The 21,909-nt window shown below is 40.9% G+C and overlaps 1 protein-coding gene across 18 annotated transcripts in view; it reads left to right on the plus strand.

The window, feature by feature from the left end:
- LOC139539999 (C2 domain-containing protein 5-like) overlaps positions 1-21,909 on the plus strand; it is a 63,374-nt gene that overhangs the window by 31,354 nt on the left and 10,111 nt on the right. For 12 of the 18 annotated variants that reach the window (XM_071343473.1, XM_071343486.1, XM_071343485.1 and 9 more), the window contains exons 10-14: positions 1,464-1,572; positions 19,494-19,547; positions 21,051-21,165; positions 21,318-21,491; positions 21,697-21,888. In XM_071343473.1, the coding sequence (XP_071199574.1) occupies positions 1,464-1,572; positions 19,494-19,547; positions 21,051-21,165; positions 21,318-21,491; positions 21,697-21,888 (644 nt within the window). The remainder of the gene's footprint in view (positions 1-1,463; positions 1,573-19,493; positions 19,548-21,050; positions 21,166-21,317; positions 21,492-21,696; positions 21,889-21,909) is intronic. The other 6 variants (XM_071343478.1, XM_071343475.1, XM_071343483.1 and 3 more) reach the window with 1 other exon arrangement.

Consider the following 21,909-nt stretch of genomic DNA (forward strand, 5'->3'; position numbering starts at 1 on the left):
TAAAGGCACACATCTGTCTGTATAAGGTCCCACAGTTGACAGTGCATGTCAGAGCAAAAACCAAGCCATGAGGTTGTAGGAATTGTCTATAGAGCTCCGAGACAGGATTGTGTCGGCACAGATCTGGGGAAGGGTACCAAAACATTTCTGCAGCATTGAAGGTTCCCAAGAACACAGTGGCCACCATAATTCTTAAGTGGAAGAAGCTTGGAACAACGAAGACTCTTCCTAGAGCTGGCCGCCCGGCCAAACAGAGCAATCTGGGGAGAAGGGCCTTGGTCAGGGAGGTGACCAAGAACGCGATAGTCACTCTGAAAGAGTTCTAGAGTTCCTCGAGGGAGATGGGAGAACCTTTCAGAAGGACAACCATCTCTGCAGCACTCCACCAAACAGGCCTTTATGGTAGAGTGGCCAGATGGATGCCACTCCTCAGTAAAAGGCACATGACATCCCACTTGGAGTTTGCCAAAAGGCACCTAAGACTCAGACCATGAGAAACAAGATTCTCTAGTCTGATGAAACCAAGATTGAATTCTTTGGCCTGAATGCCAAGCGTCACGTCTGGAAGAAATCTGGCACCATCCCTACGGTGAAACATGGTGATGGCAGTATCATGCTGTGGGGATGTCTTTCAGCGGCAGGGACTGGGAGACTAGTCAGGATCGAGGGAAAGATGAACAGAGCAAAATACAGAGTGATCCTTGATGAAAACCTGCTCCAGAGCGCTGAGGACCTCAGCCTGGGGTGAAGGTTCACCTTCCAATATGACAACGACCCTAAGCACACAGCCAAGACAACGCAGGAGTGACTTCGGGACAAGTCTGAGTGGCCCAGCCATAACCCGGACTTGAACCCGATCTAACATCTTTGGAGAGACCTGAAAATAGCTCTGCAGCAATGCTCCCCATCCAACCTGACAGAACATGGAAAGATCTGCAGAGAAGAATGGGAGAAACTCCCCAAATACAATTGTGCCAAGCTTGTAGCGTCATACCCAAGAAGACTCAGGGCTGTAATCACTGCCAAAGGTGCTTTAGCAAAGTACTGAGTAAAGGGTCTGAGTAATTATGTACATTTAATTTTTAATAAACATTTCTAAAAAACTGTTTTTGCTTTGTCATTTTTGGGTATTGTGTGTAGATTGATGAGGATTGATGAGGATTGATGAGAATTCATTTTAGAATAAGGCTGTAACCTAACAAAATTTGAAAATGTCAAGGGGTCTGAATACTTCCCGAAGGCACTGTATATATGTGTGGGCAGAGACTATAAGTCAGTATGGGGTTTTCTCTTCTATCTTATGCCCTTACAACCCTGCATGTTATTGGTTGAAGAAGACAGGGTTGAGCATGCCAATCCTTAATTCTACTGTTTCCCTTGTAACCAGATGTCCCGGAGACAGGTTTGAACCCTGACTCCTAACCTGACTTTTATTGTAACTGACCCTATTTGTATCTTTTCAGGAGTTCCCCATCTTCACGTTGACCTGTTTCCCCCCTGGCTTCTTGGTTCACGTCGGGGGCGTGGTCAGCACCCGCTCGGTCAAGCTGCTTGACCGCATACACAACCCCGGTGAGTTCCACAAGAATGCACCGTCCTGGCTATAGGAAAACACATGTTGTATTACATGTTGCACTGTAGTTTCCAGGCTAGTTCGATCATGTTTATGACATGACCCGCTCACCCAATGGGTGAGGGGTGTGTCACACATAGTGGGATCAGTGTGTTAATTAGGGTTGGGCGTTATCCAGGTTTTCATATCTAATTACTATTACTGTACCAAACCGGGGTTTACGGTATTACTGGCAGTGCACAGAAGGGGGCGCTATTTTTTTCCAAAAGTAAAAATAAATAATAATAATAACGCTAACAAAGTACTAGCGAATTCCCATAGCGGATGCTAGCTAAATGCTAAGATGCGCAAGCGAACATAAACTAATGCAAGGACAGACACCCCAGCTCATAAAGTTGTACAACTATCACAAATGGTTTGCTGCAGAAACAAATATTAGACAGCAGGGCTCTTGAACCAGGAGGGGATTGGTTGTCTTTACTGTTACTGTTACCAACAGATGAAAAGCATGCCCAGAGTAAACTGCCTGCTACTCAGTCCCAGTTGCTAATATGCATAGTATTAGTAGATTTGGATAGAAAACACTCTGAAATTTCTAAAACTGTTTGAATGATGTCTGTATAGGGGGTATAACGGAACTCATATGGCAGGCGAAAACCTGAGAAAAATCCAACCAGGAAGTGGGAAATTTGAGGTTTGTAGTTTTTCAAAGCTTGGCCTATTGAATACACAGTGTCTATGGGGTCATTTTGCACTTCCTAAGGCTTCCATTAGATGTCAACCGTCTTTAGAAACTTGTTTGAGGCTTCTACTGTAAAGGAGGGGCTCATAAGGGCTCTTTGAGTCAGTGGTCTGGCAGAGTGCCGCAAACTCTTGACGCTCGTTCATGTGAGGAGTAGCTTTCGTTCCATGGCTTTTCTACAGACAAAGGAATTCTCCGGTTGGGACATTATTGAACATTTATGATAAAAACACCCTAAAGATTGATTCTATACATCGTTTGATATGTTTCTACTACCAGTAATATAATTTTTGGGAATTTTCGTCCGACATTTCCGCTGGACTTGCCCGCGCCTCGTGAGTTTAGATTTGTTTTAATAAACGCCCTAACAAAAGGAGGTGTTTCGACATAAATTATGAACTTTATCGAACAAATCAAATATTTATTGTGGAACTGGGATTCCTGGGAGTGCATTCTGATGAAGATCATCAAAGGTAAGTGAATATTTATAATGCTATTTCTGACTAATGTTGACTGCACAACATGGCGGATATTTCTTTGGCTGTTTTGGGCTCTGAGCGCCGTACTCAGATTATGCTTTTTCCGTAAAGTTTTTTTGAAATCTGACACAGCGGTTGCATTAAGGAGAGGTTTATCTAAAGTTCCATGTGTAATAGTTGTATCTATTATCAATGTTTATTATGAGTATTTCTGTGAATTGATGTGGCTCTCTGCAAAATCACCGCATTTTTTGGAACTACTGAACATAACACGCCAATGTAAAATTAGATTTTTGGATATACATATTCACTTTATCGAACAAAACATACATGTATTGTGTAACATGAAGTCCTATGAGTGTCATCTGATGAAGATCATCAATGGTTAGTGATTAATTTGATCTCTATTTCTGCTTTTTGTGACAACTCTTTTTGGCTGGAAAAATTGCTGTGTTTTTCTGTGACTTGGTGGTGACCTAACATAATCATTTGTGGAGCTTTCGCTGTAAAGCCTTTTTGAAATCAGACACTGTGGCTGGATTAATGAGAATTTTATCTTTAAAATGGTGCCTAATACTTGTATGTTTGAGAAATTTGATTTGATTGAATTTGGCGCCCTGCGATTTCATTGGCTGTTGGCGAGAGAACCCCGTTCCCAGACAGGTTAAGCTTTCAGTGTCCGTTGAGTTTTTAGATGGAATGGAAAATATGGCGCTATACAACGTGACGGTCGGGAGTAGGCTACAGTACTAAGAGCATAATGTTTCCACACCCTAATTGTATAATTGTAGTCTAACCAATACCTAAACTGAGATTCTGTGAAAATAAAAATCTAATTGATTTATCAAGACCAGTCCCCATGCTTGCTAAAATAGTTGACCACAGCGGGTAGACTATTGCTTCAATATGCTTCAATATGCTCTTTAAATAAATAAGACTTACACCGCTTGAGTGAGACTCATGTTGCCGCCAATAATTACATATGGGTCGCCCGGTGGCGACCGGCACGGGTATCGAACCTGCATCTGTGGCACTCGGGAGACCCCACTCAGGAGACCCCATCCACAAAGTATCAAAATAAAGAGAGGTGTTGGTTAAGGTATGTTGTCCTGCTAACAGCCCATAATGGGCTATTATAATACTGTACATGGTGTCCAGGTCAGGATAACCAAAACATTTCTTTATTAAAGACTATCAGAAAGAATGTTGGTACTTATTTATTCTGATCCAAAGCCCTGAATGATTGAGTCACTCAGCTTTATGTAGGTGCCGGGCTATAGGACTGTGCCATCAACTTGATAATATATAACGATATTTTGGAGATGATTTTGTTTTCAAAAAAACAAAAGCGAGCGATTGTAATCTGAATAAAGCCATAATAATCGGTGCGGCCCGTTGTCCAGCCCTTTGTCCACTGATCTCCACGGATGATTGTTGGATGGTTGTTTGTATGCTCTGCAAAAACACATTCACATTTTTAGTACACAATCATTTTTATTTAACCTTTATTTAATTATAGATTTTATAACACAGTATTCCTACACATTGATAGGCTATATACAATTAATTTTTGAAGAAAATACACTGAAACCAAAATACCTTTTAGTTTTTGTGATCCTCTCAGCTCTGGCTCATTTTCAAGTCCTCTCGTGGTTACGGTCCTAACCCTGGAACAGATGGCACCATAGAAAGAAGCTGGCTTGATGAAAAGGATGTCCATTTCATCTGTTCTCTTTGGTCGCAATGTCTTTTTTTTTTTAGATAAACAGCTCGTTTTTGAATGGTAACTGTGTTAAGGGTGGAGTTTGGGGCGGGATGAGAACTGGAAAGGTGTGACTTTCAGTTTACAATAAGCCAGAAGTATACAGCAGATTGTTTTGTGAATTTTTCAGTACATATGTGTCAATTATTTATTTCAGAAGGAGCCAGCAAAACTAGTGCACTCTATATGTGCTCTGGGTCATTAGACACCATTAGACATGCACCTGTCTGGGGTTTAGACACAATTGGTGATTCCTGTAACTGGGTTATGGCCAACTATGTACTGTTGCTATGGTTACACCTCTTGGGTCTTTTCCAGTCTGCAGGTGTCCCTTTCGGAGGAGTTAGCAGTATGACATGTATGGTTATTTCTGTAGAGTGCCAAGGTCTGTTACTATGGTCCTACATGCATGAACTATTTCTGTGGCTCTACAGGTTCCATGCCCTAATATGAAACTAAACTTAGTGCAAGGCAATAAGGTAATAGTGGCTAAATGCCAGAGGGGATGAACCATTAAGAGGAGTTACTATCAGTATGACGTAAGGAGGACAAAGGTATAAGAAGTCTGTGCCAAGATTGGGAAGGCAGTTGTTTCATGAATCAGCTCGGCTTGTGTTATGTTATGTAATAAAAGTCTATTTGAACGCACATGCTCTGGTATTTGAGAATTATTATTGACTGAATAATTCCACGACAATCTCTGATTGTCCTCATTTTGATTATGCTGTAACATACTGTAGCACCGTGACCAGGATCTCTATTCATTTAAGTGAGCAGATTAGGGCATTCAGTAGGAATGGAAAATCTACTGGAGAAAACAACCTCCTCCCTTCCCCATGGGCTAGGTCCGTCTTCTGTGTGCGGCTCTGCGGCCCATCCCGTGCCCCCTGCCCTCGTGCCTTGAACCTCGTGCGCCCACCGCTATTTCAGTGGATTCAGCTGGAGAACTGCAAGGAAATTCCATTATGCGCCACTCGGGAGCCATGACCAATATGACCAATATATATGCTAATAACAGGGTTAATAATATATCTGTGAGAATATCCAAGGGGCTTTTATATAATTCTAAATTATTATTATTAATCGCTTTATTTAAAAAAATAAATACATTTTGGAGATTACTTTGTTTTCAAATAATGTAAAATGAGCGAGAAAGGCCATTCTTGAATATGGGGTGAGGCATTGTTACTAATTTGTAAATATAGCCAGTTTGTTATTTAGAATTATTTATTTCTGTTTTTAGAGGGAGAGAAACCAAAAGCCTACCGTCACGTCATGGGTCTCCCGGTCACGGCTGGCATCTGTAGCAACACAGCTTGCACTGCGATGCAGTGTTTTAGACCACTGTACAATGAGACCGGTTGGGAGTAGGCTACAGTACTACAGTAAGAGCTAAATAATCCTAACATTTCCACACACTAATTGTAGTCTGTTTCTCTTAGAATAAAAACCTTAGTGTAACAACAGTTTTAGTAAGTAATACTGAAGTCGTGCACAATTATCAGTTTCTATTTTGGCTTATGCCGCCCCATTCATTGTCAGTTAGAGACACAGTAGCGCCTTGGTACCCAAAAGCATAATCCATGCTCTAACTCCCCCTTGCGCTGGTCTGGAGCAATGAAGTAGTGACGCAGGGTACCGTACTAAACCACAAATTACCTCTGTCCCGCAGCATAATTGCAGAACTTTGAGTTGAGCAACCACTGTACTACCTATACACTCTACACTTTTCTCTGCCTCATTCTGTCATCCTGTTCTAAAGCCTTACTAGAGATGGACTCACTAATTAATAAAACCTCAGCGAGCATGCGGTGATAAAGCGTCTTTTTACACGTCAAGTATATTTCACTTTTCAAGTGATTCTATGTGCGTTTCTGAAAAGTTATCAAATCCACATGTATCTGTTGTAACAGGCTAAAAACAACGCTGATTGCAGGACAATGTGACGTTTGCCAGGTAGTTTTGGAGTTAGTATATGGGCCTTTTCGGGCCTTGTTTGTCTGATTACAGTGGGAGTGGTAGATGGTCATCATCGGAAAAAAAGGTGAAATACGGTGGAAGAGAAGTTATCTGTCCTGTCAGATTCCTCTGATTTGGTAGCTGACTTTACACCCAGTAAAGTGTCATCTGAGCTGTCTGTCTGGTGTGGTGTAGTGTTAGATATTACATGGTTAGGAGAAAAGTTAGTTACTGCTGGCTGACAAGCTAAACCTCCCTCTCTCCTGGGATGTAGAGCTGACAGGTGTATAAAATGGAGCACACAGCCATGCAATCTCCATAGACAGTAGAATGACCTTACTGAAGAGTTCAGTGACTTTCAACGTCATACGATGCCACCTTTCCATCAAGTCAGTTCGTAATTTCTGCCCTGCTAGAGCTGCCCCGGTCAACTGTAAGTGCTGTTATTGTGAAGTGGAAACGTCTAGGAGCAACAACGGCTCAATCGTGAAGTGGTAGGCCACACAAGCTCACAGAACTCGTCTGTCCTCGGTTGCAACTAGGGTTGCAAAGGGTCGGAAACTTTCCGAGATATTTCCGGGAAATTTTCTATGGGAAGTTAAGCCTGGGAATTTTGTGAATTTCATTAAAAAAGTTAGCTTATAACAGTGAACCTTTTTTGTGGGATACACAAGGCAATTCTAGGTCTTGTGGCATATTTTGGTTAAAATATCCCCAATTTAATGGAATTGCAACCCTCCGCATGCACAGTGCATTCTTCCATCACATGTACAGCTGATTCTCAAGATCTTGCACGCTAATGAGATGCTTTTGAGCACACTACTACACTGTCTGAGCCAAGGACTACATGCTTTCTGGTAAGTTTTGATCACAATACTAGGTGGGGTGAATATATTTTCTATGACATGATTTTTTTTAGCCTACAGCAAAGTGTTTAAATCATTTCTAACTTGTTAACAATTTCTGCTAGTTAGTTTTTGCTACCATGTGGGTTTTAGCTTGCTTGAGCCTGCTAACTGAGTGTGAAGTCACCTGCTTCCATACATGTTTCATTTTAAAACATTTATCTTACAAAATCTAACTGCTTAACTATTTATCTGTACATGGAATTGTATTTAATTCAATTTGTATTCATTTTTTCCCTAATCTTTACTGGAAAATGCCACGGGCACTATCTAATGTGTGGAGCCATTTCACTGGAGCTAATGTAGAAAGAAAAGCTGTGTACATTTGCAAATACCGTGCCAAATCATATGTGAACAATGCAACAAAGATGCAGAATCATCTGGCCAAGTGCATAAAGTTCCCTCAGCGCTCACAACAAGCAACCTCTGACAAAAGTCCCTCTACTTCTATTCGAGGTGAAATTGATGAATCAGACACCTTATCGATAGCAACAGCTCATGGTCCTCCTGGAATCAGAAGTTTTTTTTGACTCAATGGTGGAACGTAGTCAGAGAAATGCTGATGTCTTGCTCGAGCTGTGTATGCAACTGGTTCACCTCTGATACTCACAGACAATGTGTATTGGAAGAGATTTCTGAATGTTCTTCGCCCAGCATACACCCCTCCAACCAGACATGCTCTATCTACTAATTTGCTGGATGCAGAGTTCAACAGAGTTCAAGTGAAGGTCAAGCAAATCATAGAGAAAGCAGACTGTATTGCAATCATCTCTGATGGGTGGTCGAATGTTTGTGGGCAAGGAATAATTAACTACATCTCAACCCATCAACCAGTATTCTACAAGAGCACAGACACACCGGTCTCTACATTGCAGATGAGCTGAAGGCAGTCATCAATGACCTTGGACCACAGAAGGTATTTGCACTAGTGACAGACAATGCTGCGAATATGAAGCCTGCTTGGTCTAAAGTGGAGGATTCCTACCCTCACATCACACCCATTGGCTGTGCTGCTCATGCATTGAATCTGCTCCTCAGGGACATCATGGCACTGAAAAGAATGGATACACTCTACAAGACAGCCAAGGAAATGGTTAGGTATGTGAAGGGTCATCAAGTTATAGCAGTAATTCATCTCACCAAGTAAAGTGAGAAGAATAAGAGCACCACATTGAAGCTGCCCAGCAACACCCGTTGGGGTGGTGTTGTCATCATGTTTGACAGTCTCCTGGAGAGGAAGTCTCTCCAAGAAATGGCCATATCACAGTCTGCCGATATGGACAGCCCCATCAAGAGGATCCTCCTGGATTATGTATTTTGGGAGAGAGTGGTAAGCAGCCTGAAACTCCTGAAACCTATAGCAGTAGCCATTGCACGGATGGAGGGAGACAATGCCATCCTGTCTGATGCTCAGACTCTGCTTGCAGATGTAAGAGAAGAAATCTGTACTGCCCTGCCCACTTCACTGGAAACTGCAGTTCTGAAATACATCAAAAAGCGTAAAGACTTCTGCCTGAAGCCCATACACGCCACAGCTTACATGTTGGACCCCAACTATGCTGGCAAGAGCATCCTGTCTGGTGCAGAGATCAACAAGGCCTATGGTGTCATCAGTACTGTGTCTTGCCACCTTGGCCTGGATGAGTGCAAGGTCCTTGGCAGTCTGGCGAATTGCACTTCCAAGCAAGGGCTTTGGGATGGAGATGCAATATGGCAGTCGTACCAACATATCTCATCAGCCACCTGGTGGAAGGGACTTTGTGGATCAGGCTCTTTCTCCTGTTGCCTCCATCATCCTCCAAATCCCACCAACATCAGCCGCCTCAGAGCGCAACTGGTCCTTGTTTGGGAACACACTCACCAAAGCACGCAACAGGCTGACCAATACAAGGGTTAAAAGATTGGTGGCCATCCGGGCAAATTTGAGGCTTTTTGAGCCTGACAACGAGCCATCCTCAACAGGGTTGGAAAGTGACAGTGAAGATGAGGCCTCAGAGTCTGATGTTCAAGAGGTGGACATTGAGGTCGTCCAGGGAGAAGACATGGAAGCCTGAGAGGAAGACAACCAAAGCATTAATTTCTAGACATACAGATGTATGTTGAAAACGTTTTTGGGAGATGCGATGGATCATTGGGGATCATTCAATATTCCCTTTATTCAGTGAAATTGGGGCGGCTGGTAGCCTAATGGTTAGAGTGTTGGACTAGTTACCGAAAAGTTTCAAGATCGAATCCCTGAGCTGCCAAGGTAAAAATCTGTTGTTCTGCCCCTGAACAAGGCAGTTAACCTCTACCGACCCCCCCCCCCTCCCGGATCCGGGATCATCCTCATCAAAAAAGCTGACTAGCATAGCCTAGCCTAGCGCCACAGGGATATCATATAATATAATTTCATGAAATCACAAGTCCAATACAGCAAATGAAAGATAAACATCTTGTGAATCCAGCCAACATTTCCGATTTTTAAAATGTTTTACAGCTAAAACACAATATATATTTATGTTAGCTCACCACAATAGCCAAACACACAACGCCATTTTTTCACCGCAAACATAGCTTTCACAAAACCCACAAATAGAGATAAAATTAATCACTAACCTTTGAACAACTTCATCAGATGATTTTTGGACAGTCACGTAATCTAACCAAAAAACTCATCATAAACTTTGCTAAAAAATACATGTTGTACAGCAAATGAAAGATACACTGGTTCTTAATGCAACCGCTGTGTTAGATTAAAAAAAAATAACTTTAGTACAAAGTACAGCATGCAATAATCTGAGACAGCGCCCAGCCATTCTCCGCCATGTTGGAGCCAACATATTCCACAAAAATACGAAATAACATCATAAATATTCTCTTACCTTTGATGATCTCCCATCAGAATGTAGTGCAAGGAGTCTTAGTTCCACAATAAATCGTTGTTTTGTTTTAGAATGTCCATTTCTTCTGTCGAATTAGCAACTTTGGCGAGCATGGTGGAGTGCACATGTCCATGAACTCTTGGCGCATGGAACGAAAAATTCCAAAAGTCACAAACGTCGAATAAACTGGTCAAACTCAGTTGAAAATCCATCTTTATGATGTCTTTCTCATATGTATCCAATAACGTCCAAGACGGATCATTTCGTTGTGTCTACCTAACGCATTTCAGAAAAGAATATGGTGCTCTCTAGTGCGCAGCAAAATACTGCCAATTAGGCGGACCTGTCACTCCAAAAGCTCTCATTCGGTCTCACATCAAGCTAGACACCCCATTCAACATTCTACTGCCTGTTGACATCTAGTGGAAGGCGTATGAAGTGCATACAGATCCATAAATATAAGGCAATTGAATAGGCAAGGCCTTACACAGACACCCAAACATTTCCTGTTTGGAAGTTTGCTGCCAAATGAGTTCTGTTTTACTCACACAGATATAATTCAAACAGTTTTAGAAACTTCAGAGTGTTTTCTATCCAATAGTAATAATAATATGCATATCGTATGATCTAGAACAGAGTAGTTAACCCACTGTTCTTAGGCCGTCTTGCCTAGTTAAAGGTAAAATATATATATTTTTAAATAAAATCATCCCATGTGAAGAGTCAACTCATTTAATTGAAGTTCAATTCGTAACTAAATTGTTTTTTAAATTTCTATTGGAAGGATTTAATCATTTGCAATTATGTCTACTTATGATAAGGTAAATATATCCAATGCAAAAAAACATCTTAAATGGTATCAATATTCATTCCCATATATTCCCGTTAATTCCCATATATTCCCGTTAATTCCCACGGAAAGTTTTGACCTCTGAATATTACCTAAAATGTGCAACCCTAGTTGCAACACTCACTAGCGAGTTCCAAACTGCCTCTGGAAGCAACGTCGGCACAACAACTGTTCGTCAGGAGCTTCATGAAGTGGGTTTCCATGTCCGCACACAAGCCTAAGATCACCATGCGCAATGCCAAGCTTCGGCTGGAGTGGTGTAAAACTCGCCGCCATTGGACTCTGAAGCAGTGGAAACGCCTTCTCTGGAGTGATGAATCATGCTTCACCATCTGACGGACATAACTGGGTTTGGCGGATGCCAGGAGAACGCTACCTGCCCCTATGCATAGTGCCAACTGTAATGTTTGGTGGAGGAGGAATAAAGGTCTGGGGCTGTTTTTCATGGTTCTGGCTAGGCCCCTTAGTTCCAGTGAAGGGAAGTCTTAACGCTACAGCATACACTTACATTCTAGACGATTCTGTGCTTCGAACTTTGTGGCCACAGTTTGGGCATACAAAGTAGTATCATCTGCGTATTTGACCGACCGACCGCCTCGATTCGGTCTTATGTTGTAAAATTTGAAAATGTGTTTTTCACATTGGATTACATTTACATTTAACATTTAAGTCATTTAGCAGACGCTCTTATCCAGAGCGACTTACAAATTGGAAAGTTCATACATATTCATCCTGGTCCCCCCGTGGGAATTGAACCCACAACCCTGGCGTTGCAAGCGCCATGCTCTACCAACTGAGCCACACGGGACCACACGGGATTAAAGTAGAGACTCAGCTAGAAAATGGTATATCATACACTGCAGTTGAAGAACAATGGAAAAGTAATTCTGCTTTGAATGTTGAGAAAATGTCCTTGAACTTTCTTTGTCTACACCCATTCAGCATTGTTCACACCCTCTTAAGCCTTAGGCCCTCCCATCTCTTTAAAGATTTACATGTGAGGCCATTTGCTAAACATAGTGATTAGTTTAGTATACAACCAAAGATTTCAAGACTAAAAGCAGTGAAAGTAGTAACCAACAATAAGGAAAAACTCCAGGTAAAAATACAGTATCTAGTCCTTGGCCTATATCCTCATCTGACTTTGGTGCAGGTCATGTTGTTCTTCAAATTAGTCTCTGGTAAACACACACTATATAAAATAAAAAGTTGATTTGTCACATGCACAGGATACAGAAGGTGTTAACAGTATATTGAAATGGTTACTTGCATAGTAGCAATATCAAAAACAGAAAGTTTCCAGATACAAATATTTTATCATCATTATTTATTTTTATTTTTTATCTTTCATTATTTCATTTTTTTAAATTTCTTTTATTATTATTATTATTTTTTATTTTTTGGGGGGGGGGTGGATCAGCTTAATATTGCGGAAAGAATGTTGTTTCCAATGTAATTGTCTGCATCATTTCCAATCCCCCATATTTTTTTGGGTAAATATATATATCCATTCACGTATGCATACATATACACATATATACATACACATACCTACATAGACATACATACTTTTTTTAAAGAGTATACCTTTATTATTATTCCCTGCAAACCCTACCACCGATCCCCCAATTGGAGTAAACTGATAAACATTTCTGTTTTTACCTTCAATTTATACATCTTATACACATTTACAGACACAGTCTACTTTATAATAGTTCTCTCTTGTTTGTTCTTAGTCCTTCCTCTATTTCTGTTGTCCATCCAGTTTGATTTCCACTTGTAACTGTGCTATTTCACAATAGCTCCGCACCTATACACATTTCACAGATCCCGTATGCCCTACATTGTTTATCTTGTTATTAGTCCCACCCTTCAGCTCCACTCAACCTTTCCCATCTATCTTCCAACATCATCCATTTCGGATTTTTATTTGCCATATATTTTTCAGCTGTGCTGTGATGCTTCACAAAAGATTTGAATCTTCCTATTCTCATAGCTTCCACGGATTGTAAATTAAAAATAAACATTTTTGCTAAAATAATTATTATATTATTGATTGATTGACTATGGCTTTTCAAATCCCCCAGTATTGCTATCTGTAGCGTTAGTTCTACGCAAATGTTGCAATTCTTCAACCATTCCTGGACCTGTGACCAAAAACGAGCTACATGCGGACAATACCAAAATAAATGGTCTAATGACTCTGCCTCCTCACAGCAGAATCTACAGAGCTGAGAAGATTGTATCCCCCATATATATAACATTCTATTAGTTGCAAGAATTTTGTACAATAATTTAAATTGAAAAATTTGAAGTTTTGAATCCGGCGTTGTTTTGCGTATCAATTCATAAACCATGTGCCATGGAATGGGTACATCGAAAATCTCTTCCCAACTATTTTGCAATTTATATGGCACAGCTGTAAGTTTTTTGGTCCTTAAATGAAATTGGTATATGTTTTTATTTATCACACTTTTCTTTAACCATTTATGTTCTTTAATATAAGGCCGACATACAAGTTCCTTACTTTTATCCCCTTCCACCTGCCTCTTCCATTTTTGTGGTAATGCTGCAATTAATTGGTTGTAATTTTGGGTAGAGCAGACATTTCCATATGTCTGTGTTAGCTGCATGTGTGACATTACTCCACCAGTCCTATTTATGATATCATTCACAAAAATTATACCTTTTTTAAACATTTCTTCGATAAATACAGTTTTTTTATCAATTACTATATTTGAATTTAACCACAAGATTTGTTGTACTATTTGTTCCGTCCTTTCAGGTGGATTAAACTGAAATTGCAACCAACTTTCTAAGGCTTGTTTAAAAAATAAAGATATTTTGGAGATTATTTCCTTTTCAAGCAACCGAAAGTGAGCAGGTGTAATCTGAATAAAGGGAAAAAGGCCCTTCTTGAACATAGGATGAGACATTCGTACCAATCTACTAGAGAACCAGTTTGGATTTAAGTATAATTTTTGTATGACTGATGCCTTTAGTGAGAGGTCTAATGCTTTAATATTTAATAATTTCTGCCCTCCGAATTCATATTCGTTATATAAATAGGCCCTTTTAATTTTATCTGGCTTGCCGTTCCAAATAAAATTGAATATTTTTTGTTCATATAATTTAAAAAGCAGGTCACTAGGTGTAGGCAAAACCATAAGCAAATAGGTAAACTGTGATATGATTAAAGAGTTAATCAGGGTGATTTTCCCACAAATAGACAGGTATTTTCCTTTCCATGGTAGCAAGATCTTATCTATTTTTGCTAACTTTCTATAAAAATTTATTGGAGTGAGATCATTTCTTTCTTTTGGGATTTGTATACCGAGTATGTCCACATCACCGTCAGACCATTTAATTGGTAAACTACATGGCAATGTAAAATGTGTATTTTTTAGTGATCCAATACGTAATATGGTACATTTATCATAATTTGGTTTTAATCCAGAGAGGATAGCAAATGTATCTAGATCCTCTAAGAGGCTGTGGAGAGATTCTAGTTGTGGTTTTAAAAGAAAACATGAATCATCAGCGTACAATGACACCTTAGTTTTTAGGCCCTGGATTTCTAATCCCTTAATATTAATGTTTGATCTAATTTTAACAGCTAACATTTCGATGGCAATAATAAATAGATATGCCGATAGTGGACAACCTTGTTTTACTCCTCTAGATAGTTTAAAACTTTCTGAGATGTAGCCATTATTTACTATTTTACACCTAGGGTTACTATACATAATTTTTACCCATTTTATAAGAGATTCCCCAAAATTGAAATATTCTAGGCATTTATATATAAACTCCAGTCGTACTTTATCAAAAGCCTTTTCAAAATCAGCTATGAAAACCAGGCCTGGTGTCCCCGATATTTCATAGTGTTCTATTGTTTCCAGTACTTGCCTTATATTATCTCCAATGTATCGTCCATGTAAAAAACCTGTCTGATTAGGATGAATAATATCTGACAAAACTTTTTTTATTCTATGCGCCAAGCATTTTGCTAGGATTTTTGCATCACAACACTGAAGTGTAAGAGGTCTCCAATTTTTTAAATGGACTGGATCTTTATATATACCACTTGGGTCCTGTTTCAGTAATAATGATATCACACCTTCTTGTTGCGTGTCTGATAATCTATCATTTATATAGGAGTGGTTAAAACAAGCTAATAGTGGTCCTTTGAGTATATAAAAAAAATGTTTGTATACTTCCACTGGTATGCCATCCAGTCTTGGAGTTTTCCCATCCTTAAAGGCCCCAATTGCATCAAGTAGTTCCTCCTCTGTAATTAGGCCTTCACATGAGTCTTTCTGTACAAATGTTAATTTTACATTATTATTAGGGAAAAAATCCATACAATTAGTTTCAGTTAGTGGAGATGGAGGAGCCTGAAACGAAAATATATTCTTAAAGTACTTTACTTCCTCTTTCAAAATATCATTTGGTGATTCATGCGTGACTCCATCATTTGTAACAAGTTTTAATACGTTTTTTTTGGTAGCATTTCTATATTGAAGATTGAAAAAGAATTTGGTGCATTTTTCCCCATATTCCATCCAGTTAGCTTTATTTTTGTAATATATTACACTGGATCTTTCTTGAATAAGTTCCTCCATTTCTTTTTGTTTTTCCTCTAACTTATTCTGTGCCTCTATGGTACCGTTTTTATTGTTATCTAACTGTACTGTTAGTCCTTCAATTTCCTTTGTTAATATGGACTCTTTTGATCGGAATTGCTTTTGTTTTATAGATGAGTACTGAATTGCATGGCCTCTAAAGGCACACTTAAAAGTGTCCCATACAATATGGGGATCTGCTGTACCTATGTTATGTCTAAAAAAGTCAGTTCTAAATTCTTCTGTCCTAGTTCTAAACAATTTATCATCTAGTAGGCTTTGATTAAATTTCCAATATCCTCGCCCACGTGGAAATTCTGTAAGAGTAATATATATGCCAATTATGTGATGGTCCGACCGCATTCTGTCCCCTATCAAACACTTTTTAACTTTTGGTGCCAGAGAGAATGATATAAGAAAGTAGTCAAGGCGACTAGCTTGATTAAGCCTCCGCCATGTATATCTCACTAGGTCAGGGTATTTAAGTCTCCATATATCCACTAATTCCAATATATCCATGACATTCCTGATTTCCTTAAGTGCCTGAGGGTGATAGTTTGTAGTGTGATTTCCTTTCCGGTCCATAGAGGTATTTAAGACCGTATTAAAATCTCCCACTATAATAATAGAGTCTAGTGTTGCTTGTAGAGTTGATACATTCTTATATATATTGTCAAAGAAGCTTGGATCATCATTATTCGGACCGTATAGGTTAATAAGCCATATATGTTTATTGTCCAATAACATATTTAAAATAATCCATCTACCTTGAGGATCTGTTTGGACAAGTTGCACATTTGGATCAAAGTTATTATTAATTAAAACCATCACCCCTTTTGAATTTCTTTGCCCATGGGAGAAATATATTTCGCCCCCCCAGTTCTTTTTCCACAAAACTTCATCTAAAACTGTTGAATGGGTTTCCTGTAAACAGTAGATATTATAATCCTTCTCTTTTAGCCAGGTAAATACTGATCGTCTTTTCTTATTATCTGCTAAGCCATTACAATTGTAACTGGCTATACTTATTTCACCACTTACCATAATGAGACACACCTTTCAATTATTTTTATCAAAATATATGTTTGTAAACGTCCTATTAAAAAGTAACATAACGATTGAGTGTCTATATAGTTGTACCATGACATTTGCATCTCCACTAAGCAAACCTCCAATTGGTCCCCACTATTCCACCCGCCAAAAGCCCCCATCTCGAGTTGGGTTGTCATCCCAATGCCCGGCAGACCACCCCCAACCCCCCGCATCGCACAGCCCCGGACCGACTGGGATCCATCCTTCGAAAAGTGCACACAGCACCATCCACCGAACCGAAGCAGATCCATTGCCAAATGCATTTCCATCGCCCTCACCTCGATTTTTATTACATATTGCTGTGAATCATCCTCTATAGTCCCTAACATCTTTTACTTCTTCCTTCGCAACAGTTGTGGGATACACACATACACCCACACACATTCAGGCCTTACCCCCACACAACCATAAGCTCACCCTCTCAACAATTGCACCATCCCAGAGCCCAACTCAAGATGGGTCATGATTTACAAATGTACTTGCAGTTGCAGCTGCATGAGAAGGCCTGCAAGACCGCGCAAAAAATGAGCATAAATGTAGAGATTTATTTACCATTGTCACATCCTAGATGATGGAGGTCAAATGTACACCTTCTTCCTGAAACACCCACAATACGGTCATCCATTTTGACCATGTTCCCAAGCCTCTCCATGCAGTCCGATTGGTTTCGTGCCACCAGGGCCACAATAATATACCCCCTCTCTGAATGTCCGAGTGTGACCCCCTCCCCATGGGTTACTGCAGCTAGTGTTGCCAGCACTGCCACTGCCTGGGTGGGGGCACCCCACCGGATTTTATCATTTTATCATTATTACATGACGGTTACCTGACACACTTGTCTAAATTGATGGGTCATGTGAAGGAAATGCTATAATCAACCTCCCAGCCACATCTAGTTCAGTGGATGGGTCACTACTGTCTAGATGTGTACACATGTTCATGAAATACAATAGATGGCCTTAATCACCCCCAGATACACCTGGCTAACATGATGGGTCTTGTAATCATCTGGCTAAGTGTTTTGTTTAGACATGTACTGTAGCTAGCTAGCTAACAATGAACTGGCATAATCCCAACTCATACTACCACCATCCAATACAAACATTGTCATAGCTGCAGTATATTTCTGCATGTAGCTTAAGCTAACCCCGCAGGTAGGGTTTCTGAGAATGCAAATGGTTTACATCCGTAACGTTCGCTAGCTAGCTAACCATGAACAGGCGTCAGAGCTCAGGCCTATTGAGGACAACAATGAAATGGCAGTATCAAAATCTTTTGACAGGTCCACAAACAAAGCAACACACTTCATTTTAGTGTCAAAAGCATGGACAAGATCATTAATAACTAAAGTGATTGCTGTAATAGTGCTATGCCCAGGCCTAAACCCCGATTGATTTACATTCAAAATACATTTGTCAGATAAAAAAGATCAAAGTTGTAAATTTACCAAGGTTTCAAGAATCGTAGCTAGATAAGGACGCCTTGAAATGGGGTGATAATGATTAAGATCACTACTATCCCTGCCCTTATGGAGTGGCAGCACGAGCTGATTTCCATGCTTTTGGAATATTTCCTGATACCAGTATTAAATAAACATTTGTGTTTATTAAGCCAACAATGATGGGTGCTGCACACTTAAGCAGACCGGGATCCGGTTAGTCGGGCCCTGTGGAGTTCTTCTCTATTGCTAGCAAAGCTTCCAGGACATCTTTTTCTGTAAATAGCCTAAAAGAAAAGCTTTGACTATAATTTCTCTGATCGTTCAGCATGTTTCCCCTATCAACATCCAGCCCAATATAATTATGAATAGGCTTAGAAGTTCTTTCCAAAAGAGAGCCCGCTGAAATAAAATGACAGCATTTTTTAAAAGTACATTAATTTGTTGTGGCAGAGAGGAGGAAGTAGAACCCTTCAGGGATTTGACAGTTTTCCACAATTTAGCCGTGTTCCCATTACAATCCGAAAGGGCTGTTACATAATAATCATGTTTAGCCTTTCTGATTTGTCTTACACAAAGATTCCTCAGTTTAATAACTTGCCAGTCCAGGCCTAAAGCCTGTGTTCCAGGCATCATTTATTTTATGAATGACTTCTGATAATTCCAGAGTGTACCAGGCATTCGCTCTACCCTTTAAGGGAACATTATTAAGGGACATCAGTCAAGGGATCATAGCCTTCACCTGGATTCCCCTGGTCAGTCTGTCATGAAAAGAGCAGGTGTTCTTAATGTTTTGTATACTCAGTGTGTGTGTATAAATGTTTTATTACTCAAACTACCTGCGTGCCGGATTGGTCCCCCCTCTGTATGTTTGATACCCCTGCCTTAGACTGTAGAGATATCTGCTAGTGAATGCCTCTTCTCTTTCTCTCCTCTCTTTAGCCTATACCTCTCTCCCTGCTTTTCTAATTCCACAGCATCTCTTTGATCATTCTTCTCACCATATCTGCTTTTCTCTCTACCTTGTTCTTGCTTCTCTCTCTCTCTTTCTTGATTTCTTTCTCTCTTTCTCTCTCTGCTAGACTCTGGTATTGACTCAGTGGTCTGTGTCTTTGCAATTACTGTGGTGCTGTTGTGTTGTAGTTTGTATCTTCTCTTTTTCCTCTCTCTTTCTGTACTAATGGTGTGTGTTGTTCTGGCCCAGTGTTGGGTAACACACGCTCTTACAAACTGCTAGACTGGAATAGTGTCGCTGCAGGTACCTCCCTCCTTCTACTGGTCTCACACACTGGAGACATGGTAGCTCACTGAAACACACCCACCCACCCACCCAGGCACACAAATATGGGTGTCTGCAAGCATCTAGTTAAAGCTCTAAACTAAAGCTCTGTTTCTTTCACTGAGCTGCCATCCTCCTCTCTCCTAGTCTCTGTGTATGTGTGTGTGCTGAGCATGCGCTAAGCCCCCCCCCCCCCTCCTTCCCCCTTGGCTAGCCCACCATCCCAAGCTGCTACAGCAGTGTGTGACACATTGCATCCCTAACGTTCTCCCTGCGCTTCAGTAATGCTCCTCTAAGAAGCCTGTCCAGGTTAAAACTGAGACAGACTGGGCATGTGCATCATCCCTGGATCCACTGGGCTGTATTCATGCTGGGAGGAGGGAAGAGACAAGAGGATGGAGGGGGGTACAAGAATGGAGGGAGTGCGAGACAGAGAGTAGTGTAGTTAGAGGGCTGTGTTGGTTCAAGCTCTGTGATGAATGAATATGGCCCTCTGCCCATGCGTGTGGATGTGAGCGTACCTGTGAGACATGCTGCTTCTTTTAGAGAGGACCCTGCTCTGCTCTGGGTCTGTTATGCCTGAGCCATTTATCCATCCATCTCACGTCCTTCCTTCCTCCCTGTGTCTCCGTTTTCCTCTTTCTCTCTACCTTCTTCCCTCTCTATCGTCTCTGTCTCTCTTTGAGCATGTGGCCTGTCCCAGGAGGTACAGAGTGGACCCATGGTTATTTTTAAGGACCATGGTTCAGCCTACACCAGGAGTCCCTCATTTGAGTATGATGAAGGCTCTGAGAAGGGCCTCTTCTCCTCCTTGCCTGCTCTTATGTGAGGCCAGGGTCTTGTTCAGGAGCCTCAAACTGTAGATAATATTTTGAAACAGGAAGGAACTTGTCCAATAAGAATACTCCTATTCGTTTTAATTTTTTTGTTATTATATTTTTTTGTTGCTTTGGTGTGAACTACTGAACACAATACTTTATGGGAATGAAGTTAAGGAGATATAGGGTGTTAGGACGCCACCCTACATTCCTGTCTTCCTGTGATTGGCTGGCCTGGAGATGATGCTATGAGAGGAGAACAGCCCAGACACTAACTAAACACCTTCATTATGTTCATCATCGTCATCAACATCAGGTTCACTGTGTTACGAACTGACAGTTGGTTAAGTGGTATCTGCTTGCTATGATGCACCATTTTAACACAATCAGCAAAAAAGTGTCAGTTGATTCTCTGTTGCTTCTTATTTTCTGGTAATCGCTAGTTTCGATACTTCTAGTTTCTAATAGTCACCACTCTGATGGTCAGTAAGTTTCTAAAAGTTGCTAGTTTCTAATAGGTTTTAGTTTCTGATAGTCAGCTAATTTCTGACTGTCGCTAGTTTCTGGTAGACAGTCAGGTATCCAGCCAGTGTGTGTGTGTGTGTGTCTGTGTCGCTGTGTGTCTGTGTCGCTGTGTATGACGTTATGTGTGTTTGTGTTGCAGACGAGCCAGAGACAAGGGACGCGTGGTGGGAGGAGATTCGTCAGGAGATCAAGTCTCATGCAAAAGCCCTGGGTTGCCACGCTGTGGTGGGATACAGCGAGAGCACCAGCATCTGGTACACTGCACACACACACACACACACACAATAAAAAAGACCAAAGCTGTATTTCAAAGTCTGTTAGTGCATTATAGGGAAATAAAGTTATGTGGATCTAAAGTTATCCACCCTCTCTTCTCCTCCCTCTCCCCTCCCTCCTGTTCCCACAGTGAGGAGGTGTGTATCCTGTCTGCATCTGGCACGGCGGCCATGTTGAATCCCAGATTCATGCGTGAGGGCTGTCTGGACATCGGCGGCAGCGACCACAGGTTATCACGGCAACCACACCCCGGCATGGTGGGGTCGGAGAGGGGCGAGGGGGAAGTTAGCTCAACCTGGCTGGGGTAGGAACACACACACACACACTGCTGGATGGGTGTTAGTGTAGGTGTGAGAAGATTTGAGTGGCCGGGAGGTTTTGGACTAACCTAGTCATTGATTGCTTCTAAATGGAGAGTGGTATTCTGAATGAATTGGATTAATTGAATGAAAATAAAATGGTGTTCTAGCAGTCTTTCTGAGCTGCGTGTGTGTGTGTGTGTATTCCAGGTTTGAGGATGCGTCGCCCCCTAGCTGCGGGTTTGTTCACATCCCGTATGATGAGTTCAACATGCCGTTCCCAGCTCAGCTTACATACTGCTACCACTGTAGGAGACAGAAGGTCCCTGATGTGCTCTTTACTACCATAGACCTACCTGCTGAGGCTGAGGTTACTGGGAAGGGCTGCCTCATACAGGCCAGGTAACATACACACACTACCAC

This window comes from Salvelinus alpinus, chromosome 15, assembly GCF_045679555.1.
Source record: "Salvelinus alpinus chromosome 15, SLU_Salpinus.1, whole genome shotgun sequence".
NCBI classification, from domain to species: Eukaryota; Metazoa; Chordata; class Actinopteri; order Salmoniformes; family Salmonidae; genus Salvelinus; species Salvelinus alpinus.